Source organism: Streptopelia decaocto (genome assembly GCF_964273445.1).
Source record: "Streptopelia decaocto genome assembly, chromosome: Z".
Lineage (NCBI taxonomy): Eukaryota > Metazoa > Chordata > Aves > Columbiformes > Columbidae > Streptopelia > Streptopelia decaocto.
Genome location: NC_138657.1, coordinates 1515424 through 1529042, shown reverse-complemented (window position 1 = coordinate 1529042; position 13619 = coordinate 1515424). Strand labels below are relative to the sequence as shown.

The following is a 13619-nucleotide window of genomic DNA, read 5'->3' as shown; positions in this document are numbered from 1 at the left end:
AATTCTAGCAAAAAAAAAGTGTTTGTACTTTACTTGAAAATTATCTCCATGTTAGACAATCCTTAGATTTGTTCACAAACTCTAGTCCTGTAAAATAGTTTTTGTGAACTGTTATCTGAACTAAGGTTTGTAGGATGTTACGATGTCTACAAAATATTACAAGACTGCTTTGTAATTAAAGGATTTTTAATAAGTTCTATTAAATTCAGTAACTGTACAGTACCTCAAGTAGAAACAGAAAAAATGAATACGGGTAAATTATTTAGTTTGGGTTGTAATACAAAATCTTAATCTACAATACAAAGCCCCAGTCACAAACATGTTAATTTTACTTGGAAAATATAGTTTTAAGACCAGAAAGTTAGGCTTTAAAGTGATGAGTGTTGCTGGGGAGCAAGGTGCTTCCCTGTCAAAATGGCCAAAGTCAAACCTGACTGTTTTGCCAGTAGATCAGACTGTGATTTCTGTCAGAAAAATGGATTTTTTTATGTTTATTTTTCAGGTCTTGCCTTTATTACAAAACCATTTGTCATGCAGTTACAGTCTCAAGGAGAGAAGATGAACAGAGGACAGTTCACAAAACATTACTGAAGTTTTATTTTGATTTGGTAAAAGCTGAAGTAGAGTTTCTGACGAAAAGGTGGGGTTTATAGGATAATACTTTCTCATTACCTTTTTTACCATTTCACATTTCTGTATTTACAGCAGGTTGTATTGTGATTTTTCTCTGTCTCTAATAAGATACTGTTCTACAGAAATGCAGTTGTTTAGCATTCCTTTTATATTTCCCAGTTCTTAGTTTATTGTAATTTGTATTGGGTTTTTTTTCTAATCATGTTCTAAGGCCTCTAACTTTTCACAACCTATTATTCCACTATATTACAAGTTTCAGTAAGCATTTAATTTTGTTCATGAAGTTGTATTTTTTAGCTTTGCAATGCTTCAGTATCCTTTAAGGTAAGCTAGCAGCATTTTGAACATAGTGATTTTTTTTTTTTAAATTCAATTAACTTTTCTCTTTTGCTATGGAGACAATTATCTCAGTTTATGAAGTATAAAAACTGTCTTGGTTTTGTTCTGCCTTTATATTGTAAAGGCAGCCTTTACTCTATGTAGCATTAGCACAATATTAGAATTCCTTCAGTGTGACTCTAATAGTCATCATTATTTTACTTATTATTCACCAGAAATTGTGTCTGATCTTTCCATACTTAAAAAATTGCCAAACCTTTGTGTGTTTTGACAGAAGACAAGGTTTCTGTCTGGTAACTATAGTAATCAAAGTGGCATAAAGATTTAGGTTTTTTACTTTCTTTTTTTTACAGTTTGGTTGAAGGGACCAATTCACAGCATCAGCAAGTCATGCCACAGACAGTTCTTCTGAAGACCTTTTGGCTGGGAAGCGACACCTCGGTGCTTTTTACCAAACAGATAAATATTCTAGCAGATTGGGTCATATTTTCCCATCGAGAACTGAACAGAAAAAATGATGTGAGTATGAATTTTATACTTCAAAATAATGAAGACCGACATATATATATATATTTTTTTTTAAGGCGTTCCTTTGTTCATTCCTTTGTGAGGAATTATATGTAAGTATCACAGCTGCTTGTTATAGCTGTCTTTTGTTGTGAAGCATGCTGGTTTTTGCTCTACTAAAGGAAATGAATTGATCCATAAGATTCTCATATTGATCTGCAGAGAAGAAACGAGTCATGAGTAGCTTGTTGCCTCCGTTCGGATGTTCACATGCCCTTACCAGCAGGTATTACCGTAGTCATTAGGGACACTAGCTTAACACATCCTGTCAAACAATAAGGTGTAACGAAAGAAGTTATTATCTTATTTTACAGTCATTGTATTCAGGAAATGTTGGAAGGCGAAAGTGAACAAAACCAATAGTTTTTTGCTGTTTTCAACAGATACGCATTATTTTATTTTAATAAATGCCCCAGTTTTCTTCCTTTATTTTCGTTTGGTATCTTCCCTAGGCCTTTTCATAAAAATGGAATTGAAGGCAACTTAATTGCTGTTCTGTGACCTGCTGACCAGCAGGACATTGACCTGAAAGATACTGAGTGTCCTCTATACCTCCTCTTTCTTTTCAGAAGGTAGAGGCCTTGTAAAGCATCTTTGACTTCTAGATTCTCACATAAAATACAAACTTACTGCTGTCTCTGCGTTCCCTTTTAAATTATTGTGAAAGCACGGTATAAATAGGTACTTCATTCACTTTTTCAATACAATAACAGAACAACAATAGAAAATCAGGTATTCCAGAGAAAAAAAGCACTTTCAATATAATACCTCGTAATTCTTCATTATGTTAAGAAAGCAGAAAGATTAAACATAATGAGAGCTTCACTCATCTTACCTAGCCAGACCTCCTACCTTTTTTGAGGGCTATCAAAGCGAGACATTCTGATAGAGTGCTGCCTTTTATCCTTGGTCAAGATATTTAAAAAGTGCCTAAATTTAGACTTCTGTACCCATATTTGTATTTAAACAACCTACCTTTTCAAAGGTACTGAGCACCAAGCAGGCTTGCATTCAGTTGGTGTCAGTGGCCATTCTGTTTCTTTGGAAAATGAAACTGCTTTCATATGTTTCCTGGTGTTGAATCTGCAGTTTAAGTGTAGGCATCGTTTTCTTTATTTTCTGTTATGCCGCCTTTTTTAAGTTCCAGCACTGTAAGCTGTACCTTTTTCATAACCTGTTCTTTGCAGAAGGAGAATAATTACTTATGTCAGACAGAATGCGGTATGTATATGAAAAATAAAAGAAAGAATAAAGTACAACATAAAACAGAGACCTACCTCTTGTTTAGATTCTATTTTCTTTATATACATATATGTAAGAATTGTACTTTCAGCACAAAACCCAGATGCCTATTGCTTTCCCACTTTGATCTTATGCATTGTAATGTACAATATCCCTGCAGATATGAATTCTAGCCTTAAAAAGCAGCTTGTTGCCTCACAATATCTGCAGTGTTGTATGTTATTTCTTACAGCCCTATTCTTTAACTTCATATTTATATGTGGCTTTTTTTTTTTCCTTTTGCATTTTTTGGCAAAAATAAACTCTGAAACAAAATACCGTATTTTTACATTCAAAACTTCTCATTATCCCTTTTTGCGCTCTCGCTTTTGTTATACTAAAACTTGATATGCTGATTTTTCCATATATTCAGAGACTCCATTTAAAATTCCACGACACAGTTGAAAAGGTCATTCACAAAGCCAGAGGAGCAGATCCTCCCCAGCTATGCAGGCAGATCTGTGTTTTCTCCTTCTTTTTTTTTATTATTTTAGAGATACATAAATAAAACCTCAGTATTTCCATGTGCAAATTTTTTCTTCCTGTCTTCAGTTTAATGGTGTGAGTCATTGTTACTGGTTTTGGTTCTTGAAAGCTGTTTGCTTAAGAGGCAACGCATTGGGAAGAAGCACATTTGGCCATTCAGAAACCTTAAATGAAAGGAATGACTATGGATATTCTTAATATCTGCATGGGCACAGAATTAGGTTTTCTCTAGTAGCGTGCAGAGAAGTGACCATGTTTTCCATCTTACAGAAGCGTGTTAGCTCATGGGAAGAAACAAACATGCCGATTGTGATACACCAAACTTCTGTTTAATTCTCCGGTGAAAATATCTGTAAATAAAACCAGATTTTTTCTTTTTTTTTTTGAGCATGTCTAACATTCTTTTGTAAATGGTAGAAGTGGGCACATTTTTTTTTGTTAGCTTTTTAGAATCAGATTATACTTTTTGTGATTCAGAGAGATTCCAACAGATCAGTGCTAGCAGGAAAATATCCATGTATTTTTCCTCTCTTCTAGTGCTGATTTGTTGCAAAATTATGTTTATATATATGTGTGTGTGTAAACATATATGTGTGTATTTGTGTGCATGTAAAAGAGCAATCCAGAAATAGCTACAGCATTCAAAGTGAGAAAATCCATGCTGAAATTATGAGTTACTGGTTTCCTTGTCTTAAATACTCTAAAGGTATTCCATTTTTCAGGCCTGCTATAACCTACATTATAAAAAAGAAAAACGATGAAGTGTGGTAAAGACCTAAGTTACATATATGAGTGCATTTCCTTTGTTGTGTTAGATAGAATTTACTTTATCTTAAAAGCATAAGAATAAAATTAGTGGCAGGAAATTGAATGCCTTTATTCATCACTGTATTAATCTACTGGGACAACTTGGTGGAATAAAACTGATACACGACCCTTGTAGTTAAACGTGCACTGCCAAGGAACATAAAGTTTTTCCATCACTTGGGATCTTCAAATCAGTATTGAATATCATTTTAATATAAATAAAATGTATTATTTATTATTTAAATAGGTTTGGTGCAGAAAGTCCCATTCAAGGCTCCTTGAATCAAAGCTGTTAATTCAGTTTTAGAATTTACAAAGGAATGTGTGTATTGCTTATAACACTTGGAGTAGCATTGAGCTGTTGCATAGGTTTTCACAGTGTCGCAAATGGTACCAGAAATGCTTTTCATCCATGATACTGCTGTTTGGGATTTTTTAAAACTCCCAACGAAGGACTGAAAAAAAAGCATTTGATCTATTTTTTAGTTTCATCATCTTACATATTTCTGATTTGTTTTCTTTCATCTGTCAGGTATTGTTACCTGCTATACATTTGTGTGGTGTAAATTTGTAGAACTAAATGTCTTTCTGGTCTATCTGTTCCTTCCAACAGCTTCTTTGGAAGTGTGTTTTAGGCATAACCCTAAAAACATTTACACCCTATGAAAAAGAACTCTAAATAACAACTCAAAAATAACTTCTTTACCTTGGATTATAGAGTTAAAATGAATTTTCCTATGACTTTAAAGCTTTCCTATAAGAACTCTTATGTGTACTAAAGCACACTGTGAAATTTTTGCCACTGTAGTGCTGTAGTTGGCTTGGCAGAGCATTAAATGGAACAGCAATGTAGGAGTTGCGTTTGCTAAGCTGCCGAACATCAGTTGTACGGATGTGGCCTTTGGATGCCAACACAGTCAACAGCCTCTTTCCACAGCAGTGCTTTTCGTGGTGAGAAAGCTTTGATTCTCACAGTAAGAACAAGGAAGAGAGTTTTTTGAAAAAAAATAAGGTTTAATTGGATCTTCCTTAGTTTGCTGTGTGCGGTGAGTGGGTTGGGCCATGGTGGCGGGTGAGTCCCACGCAGCCACTCGCTCACTCGCCCCACAGTGCGATGGGGGAGACAATGGCAAGGGCAAAAACTAGAAAACACAAGGGTTGAGATAGAGTTCACTAAGGGAAGCAAAGCTGTGTGTGCAAGCAAAGCAAACCAAGGGATCCATTCTGTCCTTCCCACGGGCAGGTGGGTGTCCAGCCCCTTTCTGGAGAATGGTGTCACGTTAGGTGTCAATGCAATCTCATAACCCCAAACATCTCCCCATTCCTTCTCCTTTCCCCAGATTTTATTGCTGAGCACAACATGGATGTGGTTTGGAGTGCCCCTCTGGTCATTCTGCGCCACCTGCGGCCCCCCCAGCTCCTTACACACCCCCAGATATTGGCACTGAGCCAAGCGCTGCTCAACATTAGCTAAAAAATATTAAAATAAATAAATAAAAAATTAAAGTAGTTGTGTTATCAACACTGTTTGAGGCACAAATTCAAAAACAGAACACCGGCTGCTATGAAGAAAAGTAACTCCATCCCAGGCAGACGCAGTACACTTGGGTTTATAAGGAAGAATAATACTGCAGTTCCATTAAGAATTGTTTCAGCACGATTTGAAATAGTACATTTCGTAGTAGTACATTATTTTTAATTTTTAAAATACATTATCTATGGGGAGGAGGTTTATAACACACCTCCAAATCTCACGTGCTTGTTTGCAAATTTTTAAAAAACTATTAAATCAGATTGGAGTTGGATTAAAGATTTAAGTAGTTAATAACAGAACCAAAATCAGTGGTTTCTGAGTCTTCTCAATTTTTGTTAATTGAGGGCTCGTGTTCCCATAATGGGTAGTCACACCACTATCTAGATGGCAATGTAAACAAAACCCTCTCATTTCAATGTGGTTTTACATAATCCAAAATTGCATTTGTTAATAAAATAACAATTTGTGTAATTTATATGGGTAACTTGTTATTTCATATCCAGGAATATAAGTTTCCTTACAGTGTTCTGAATATTGCTTTTATATGTCTACAAAAAAACAGGTGGCTCCTGTGTATTAATTTCTTCACTGATTAATTTACAGAGATCACTTAGTTTTGTAAGATTTTATTCTTACATTCTGAATATATTGTTGCTTAAACTTTTTTTATTTTTAATTTGTTGATATTTTTCACTTTATGTTAGTTTGGTAAAGGAAGATATCTTCTAAACTTCAGAAAAACTTGGGCTTTAAATCAGCAGTAGAGCTGTATAAAGCAGTAGAAGAGACCTTTCATTTGAAGATTTAGGCTCTTGAGTTTGATACCAGAAGCTCTTTATGTGCACAATGATGTTTTATTGTTCACAGTAGCAATTCCCATTTTCCATGGTAATGCTGTTTTTTTATTTTTTAATATTGCATGTGTTTTCATTACTATGTTTGTATTGTTTTGTGGTTGAAAATGAAAATATTTTTAAGGTGTTAATATTTAAATATTTTTAGAACAGATGATATTTTCAGTAAATTGGAGCATTTACCCCTCATCTGTAGCATTGAGCCATTTATTTCAGAATGTTAAGGAGAAGCTCTTGGTTTGTACTACCGTTGTTTTACCAAAATGCCAACCAAACCTACACCAGTTGGCAGTATCTGGTTTGTTTTGTCAGTGTGCAGAGATACTCAGCTGAGCAAATGTAGTCGCAACTACTGTATCAGCCATATTTAAGATCTGACTGCAAAACATTATTAATACTTGCAATATTAAGAGTCGTTATTGCAATCTGCTGCCTCAAGGTCAGCTTCCACTCCCCACCCCTTTCCTTTGAAAATTCCTTCATAGATGAAGTAATACAAGCTTATGATTTAGAAACCAGGAAAAGAATGTGAATACTTGTGCTTTACACCTCCATCTACCCCAGATTACATTTATATGTCCTTGATCCTGTCATTTACCTCCATTAAAGTTATGCTTATTTGCTGCATTTGTGTAATTTATCTCCTGCAAAGAACTATAGATAGAATTAAGTTATTCACCCAGTATTTTGCTTTGAGGTCCAATGATAAAAGATCTATGGATACTTAAGGGAAATTTAAATGTACTTCATACGTTTTAAATCAGTTCCTCAGTTTCTGCTCCTGAATCTTCAAAAGGTAGAGAGTAGCGCAGTTTTTAAAATATTTAAATTTTAAATGATATGTCATACAAACGATTTCAAGTTGTTTTTTTTTTATTATGAGATCCCACAGTTCATCTACGATGAAGGATTATGAGGCAAACCAGAGCAGGTGGAGCTCAGCAGAGTAAGAGGAAGCGAGGATGGAAGTGATCTCGGATATCACGTTCCTAACATATTTTCCCTTGCTGGTTCATAAAGCCTTCGGTGATGGAGACTCTACAGCCTCCCAACACAGTATTTATTTGTAGTTGAGTTTATTCCTTTTCTCCTGAATGACAAGTTGGTTAACTGTAGGGACAGTATTTATGTAGGTTTTCGACAACTTACTTTGAAATCTTTTTATAATAAATCTAATCTGTGTCACAGTCTCTGTTGCTCTTATGTATGTCTGTTTGATTTATTGATGAAGCTCAAACTGTTTCAGTCTTTGGTGCTTTCCAGCTCCTGACAGAATCCTATTAAGTTATTTTAAACCAACCTTGAATGTATCTTGTTCTCAAAGGAGTATTGGACAAACCATTGACTGTGGTGTGATAGCACAACAAAAGGCAGAAAAGTTTTGCTTCCTTTGAGTAAATCTTTAAAATCTCAAGCTGACAAATGAGTATTCAGTTCAATTTCCGTCTTACCCAAAATTGTCCGTTTTGAAGGACTCATTCTCTTTCAGTATCACCTGGTGCTCTGGTGTAACAGTGATTCTTGGGTCATTGGGCAAATGAACATCGTGTGTTCCTATGGTGGTACATGTATTCTTCCAATTTGCACTTTCAAAACTGACATAGAAATGCTGAATTTTCTGTGGTTGTACAAGTGGTCAAAGGAATAACTTCTTTCAGAATCATTACATAAAATATTTCTCCATGGCACAGAAAGGTGTTTTAAGTAGACAGATCTGACTTTGTTTGGCACAGACTAACTCAGACACTAGCAGCAGTGCTTTACCCAACCAAAACTGATGAAGTGAATGAAAAAACGGATGAAAAAACGTTTGTCTGTCTCATGGTACTTCCTGAATAGCATGTTAAAGTTTTGTATATTGTCTGGATGCCTTCTGAAGAAGATAGGTTTTGCTTTTTTATCTAAATATGACTATTTTGTGCAGGTTTGGGGACAAAAATATAAGGCTAATACCCATAAGTATAAAATTCTAAATTTGCATCTGCTAGTCTCTTTGGAATTTTTTGGTAGCAGAAGAAAGTTTCCTGATCCCACAACCTGGCTGTCGATGTTTTTTGTGTGCAGGTAACACGTTGTATCCTTTCCCCTTTTGTCACGGACATGTAGGGTTAGTCACAAAAGGAGATTTACTTTCGTGATGAAATCTTTAGGGAAAGAGAATACTAATAGAGAGGGGAGAACAAGGTCTCTCTAAGTGTCAAATGAAACACAAGGCTACCTGGCTGCAACGGTTTCCCTTTGAGCAGAAAAGCCAATGAAGAAGTGATGTGGCAACAGAGTGGGTTTTCATCTAAAGAAGTTCTCTAGTGTTACTACTGGTACATTATCAGTGTGAATTTGTTATACGGTACAGATCTATAGGTACTTTTCTTTTTCATGTAGGTTTTCAGACGTGAAATAGCTGGTCTGTTAAATGCAATTCTTGGAACCGTAGTGGAATATTGGATCATCTCAAGCTTGCTTATGGACAGAAATATGTTTCATCAAATAGCTGATGATTTGTCAGACTACATTGCCATTTCATGTGATGGTGAGTATTTGACATTCCTCTCAAAGTCTTTTAACCTAACTTAAATCCTTGGTTTACATTCAAGTTCTGTTTTAGCTTACGTTGCAGCCAAGTGGTCTTATGCTGCTTGTACATATGCAGGGAACTCTGTTTTATTGTGTGCTTGTCTGTCTGTCCCAGGAAAAGACCAGATAGAACAGGATTTCCTATTAAAATCCCTCTAGATCAGTCTCAATAGGTGTTGATGCAAAAGCAAGACTATGCAGTGTGAAGAAATAAAAACAGAACAAAACAAAACTTTGTAGCTCTCTTGTCAATGTAGAAGAGCTTTAAGCATCTCATAATAAGCCATAAATTTGGAGAGGCAATTCAAGACAGCTCAGGCCAATTCGCAAATGAAATTTTTCCCTCCACGAAATTGATCTTGTTTGCTAAAGACACTTCAGCCATAAGTCCAAAAGCTATGCTGAAATCTTTGACCCATACAGTCTTCAAATTAAACATTTCAGTGTCCTGTTCCAAATCCTTAGACTTAATGGAATTTATTTGAGGCGTGGGGGAAAATTCCACTTAGTCTCATGAATCACTGTTGGTTCTTCTTCATTAAACATAGAAGATAAAAAGAAATGTCACAACTCAAATGAACCATTACCATTTAACATGGAATGTCAGTGGAGGTGTCTGTTCTTCTCGCAACTAGGGGATGAAGAACTCAAAACACCAAAAAAAGTAATCTCAAGAAAACTACTGAATGTTTTTAATTTAATTTTCAAATTTAATTCCCTCCAAAGCCTTTTTTTCCCCCCACAATTAGGAAATAGAGGGAAAACTGTAACACAGCTGTTACACCTGTATGGGCATCCTGGTTTTGGTCATCATTTTCTCTTGACATAGGTGTACATAGTCTTCATGTAAAGTCTTGCTGCCTTCTCCTAACTGGACACTGAACTATCCTGAAAAATTTGAACTAAAATCGTAGTATCTAAACAAACAGTTCCACTCCAGTCTTACAGAATGCAAATCATCAGAACCATTATAACCTGCCTTAGAAGGCCAAATCAATTGGAACTTTATTGTGTTTCAATCAATGGAGCTTTTAGTATCTACTACTACTGCTACCTTTCCAAAATTTTTCTAGCTGTTACGTTAAAGGGAGAATCTTGGATATATATTCATATAAGACACTCATACTCTCCTGTACACAAATGGAAAATTATGCTTTCTGTGCTGTCCTTCACCAGAACAACATTCACAGTCTGGTTATGAAGATTAAAGATTCTTGGAGCTGTTGCTTATTGCTGCCACTCAGTTCAGGCCACACCACTTAAGGCCCAAAAATCTATCACAGACTTCTCCTAAATTCTGTCCCTCGTACTCCCAAAACTTGTTTATCTGTTTTGAGCCTACAGATGTTTTAATGTATGGGCATGTCTCAGCAGATCAGTTAGTGTGCGAGCGCTGCTCAGCAGGACAGAAAACTCAGTACAGTAAGACTTTCTTCCTCATGGCAAACCTTGCTCTCCACCTGTTTCAGTTACTACTTTGACAAAATTATTTTGACAAAATTATTTTGCTAGAATCCAAACACAAATACCACCTTAAGAAAAACCAGTCGTTCTGTCTCCTTTTCCAAAAACCAGACATATGCCTGATGTATATTGAGATAGAAATAGGTATACATTCTTCTGCCACTGTTTGCTTTTTAAAAGAGAATGAACTATTTGGTACATCTGAATGGGGTTGAAATTTACTTAAGGTCACTCTTAATATAGAATTTGTGGGTCACCCCGCATTTCTTTGTTCATGTTCTTTGTTGATGTTCTTTGTTCACACTCTCTGAATTCTGTTTTGATTGTGTCACTTACAGATTTTAAAGGTAGTCACTTGCATAACTTCCCAAATAAGTAATTTCATTCTCAAAATTAAAGTAGAACTTTTATAAGATTGTATTTAGAGTGGTTTTTCTGAAGTTTCATATAAAAAGTGGTGCTTTGCCTTTTAAAATCTGGTGATCGTTCTCTTAGAAGCTGGTCTTATTATCAGATGACGGATAAAATCTTTTTTCATTGTAAGTATTTTTAGTAATTCTCATGGAGAATCGCTTATGAACCTTCAACGGCAGAAAAAAAGAGTCTTGAAGAGCTATCTTCTAGATAACTCCAGATGTACAAGTTTGTACGTTCTCATTTCGAGGTTTTTTTCCCCCTTTGCTTTTATCCAGATTTTTCGATATGCGACTTAAAAATGTTCATTTGTTCCATACCATCCCTCTGGCTTCAAATGTTCGTTGCAGAAGCAGTTTTTAAAAAAATGTGTTTACAGAGGCATATAACTATTTCTACAGAACCTCTCTCTCTTCAGAAAATAGTAAGTAACTCTTCTACTCCTTAATAACCTATCACACCTAAGTATTTCACAGGTAATTGGATTCATGAAGGTCTTGGAAAATATCTTTCTTTTATGATCTAAGGTCATGCCCATAGCGTGCATTGTCTTTCACGTGTAGATAGACTCTACTGCATTTAAATGTCTTTTTGCCCAAGATCTGGCTTCAAAACAATGGTGAGATTCTTGCCAGGGAATTTTTAACATCTGAATTACATGTTTACATGCAGTTAACATGAAAAATCACAATGAAAGCTTTTATAATAATCTCTGATGCAAACACTTTATTGCGATATTAAATTTGTAATTAAGGAAGATGCCAAATATAGCGTGATTTTCTTGGAGTATCTTCAGGTTTTTTGAAGAGGTGACAGTCTGTTATTATACTGGGTCCAAATATTTGTTACAAACAAGATTTTATTATTTTGAACAATAGTTTATTCCTGTGAATTTCTCCTCTCAAAAACCTTTTCTTACTTGCAAACCTCTTCCTGCCTTCAAATCACAACTGGTGGTAGTTGATGAGGAAATATACAATGAAAGCTGTGCAAGAAATGCTCAAAACCATGATTGCTGGCAGGATGCCGGCAGGTCAGGGAGATCACACAGTAATTACATGGTCTAACTTAAAGCCTGATTTCAGTGATATTAATACTAACGACTAACCAAAACACAGAATCCATAACTGTTTGTATATGGCCTAACGTTCCACAGGTAAAGTAAAAAAAAAGCAAATTTATACCTTTATACATTTTCCACACAGAAGTTTTCCTGAATTTTACAGGAGTTTGTTGTGAACAGAGATCATTGTTTATTAATACATCATGTTTAAACAGCACTTGAACAAAAGCCTGTCAGAATTTTAAAATAAACCAACTATATATCTAATATTTAACGTATGTTGCCAACACATAGGCAGCAGCAATTGCTATTTTTAATATTGCCATGACTACTGATCACTCACTGCAACTACTTAAATGTACATTTTGTAGTGCTTGAAACAACTTCATATGCTTTTTTGCGGCTTTCATTAGCATTACTATTCTTGCTTTCTTGTTCTGTACAATAAATGTCAATTATTGTCCAATTTTGCTCTTCTCATACAACATCTTATCAGCTAGACTTTCATATGAGTTTTCTACAGTTTTTCTAAATCTTCGGTGCACAGTGAGGGTGCAAAGTGTCCCTTGCCCATTGCAATTTACCTGCAGAATCCACAGTGATCTGCTGGATACTCAAAGCCTTCTTTAATGCCTTTCCTAGATGTCACCATCATGTGATCCGTGAATGAGTCCCCTCGCTGGATTTCTTCCTGTGATTTTCCCAAACTGCAGAAATGACTTTTCGAAATTTAATTACCTGAGAATCAATTAACGTTGCTTCAGTCTTAGGTCCAGCTAAATTGATGAAACTTTTCTCAGCTACCAAGAAAAAGAGAGAGGTCTAGAATTCCCAGCTTTCTCACTGAGACACAATCTCCAAGGTCAGCACAAATAGTGAATTACAATTAAAAAAAAAATGCAGAAAACAACTTTAAATGAACTATATATGCAACAATTTATGGATCATATTTTAAGTAACTTAGATACAGCGAGGTGCTTTGCCTGAAGCCCAACAAAAGAAAATGGCTGGATTTTAATTTATTGTATGCAAAGTTGTTGAAAATATGACTTTTGCAACAGGTCTGTTCCTATTCATCTGCTTTGCGAGAGGTGGGGATGCATGAGTTGACGATACACAAAGCAAAGAAGAAGAAAACAGGTCAGCAGCCGTGCCCCGAGTCTCAAAGGGCATTACGGATGCTAAATGGCGATAAGCAGAACGAAGTCAAAGTGCTGCCTGATCTACCGTAAGTAATACCTATAACATCACCAGTTTTATTCTGCTTTGGGGGACAGCTTCTGACCTGACACATTTCTTGAACTTTATATGACCTGTTTTGTTGTCTACAAATTACTGCAACTGACAGAAAGCTCCGTTGCAAACCTGTAACACTTCTGGGCTGGGGTTCCCCCTTTCTCCCCATCCTCCATCTCAGCGTTTATGAAGACAGTTGTATTTTCCCAATATTAAATTTAAACAGTACGTGGAGAAGTTGAACCATTCATAGAATTATCTTTAAAGAAAGTTTAATCGTGGGTAATTTAATTTTATTAGTGTTTTAAATACAGTTATAATTAAATGACATAGAAATTATGTAATTAAGGTATTCCAGAAGTAACTC

The 13619-nt window shown here is 35.5% G+C and overlaps 1 protein-coding gene and 1 long non-coding RNA gene across 11 annotated transcripts in view; both read left to right on the top strand.

Moving 5' to 3' along the window:
* SLF1 (SMC5-SMC6 complex localization factor 1) overlaps window positions 1-13619 on the top strand; it is a 38075-nt gene that overhangs the window by 17970 nt on the left and 6486 nt on the right. For all 10 annotated transcript variants that reach the window (XR_014186137.1, XM_082074219.1, XM_082074218.1 and 7 more), the window contains 5 exons: window positions 503-640; window positions 1326-1491; window positions 8884-9031; window positions 11232-11377; window positions 13078-13244. Coding sequence is in view for 9 of the 10 variants with exons in the window: in XM_082074219.1 (XP_081930345.1) it covers window positions 503-640; window positions 1326-1491; window positions 8884-9031; window positions 11232-11377; window positions 13078-13244 (765 nt within the window). In the remaining variant the exon portion in view is untranslated. The remainder of the gene's footprint in view (window positions 1-502; window positions 641-1325; window positions 1492-8883; window positions 9032-11231; window positions 11378-13077; window positions 13245-13619) is intronic.
* Window positions 3592-5124, top strand: LOC309450963. Its single transcript, XR_014186138.1, has 2 exons — window positions 3592-3725; window positions 3757-5124. It is a non-coding gene; the product is annotated as an uncharacterized lncRNA (long non-coding RNA).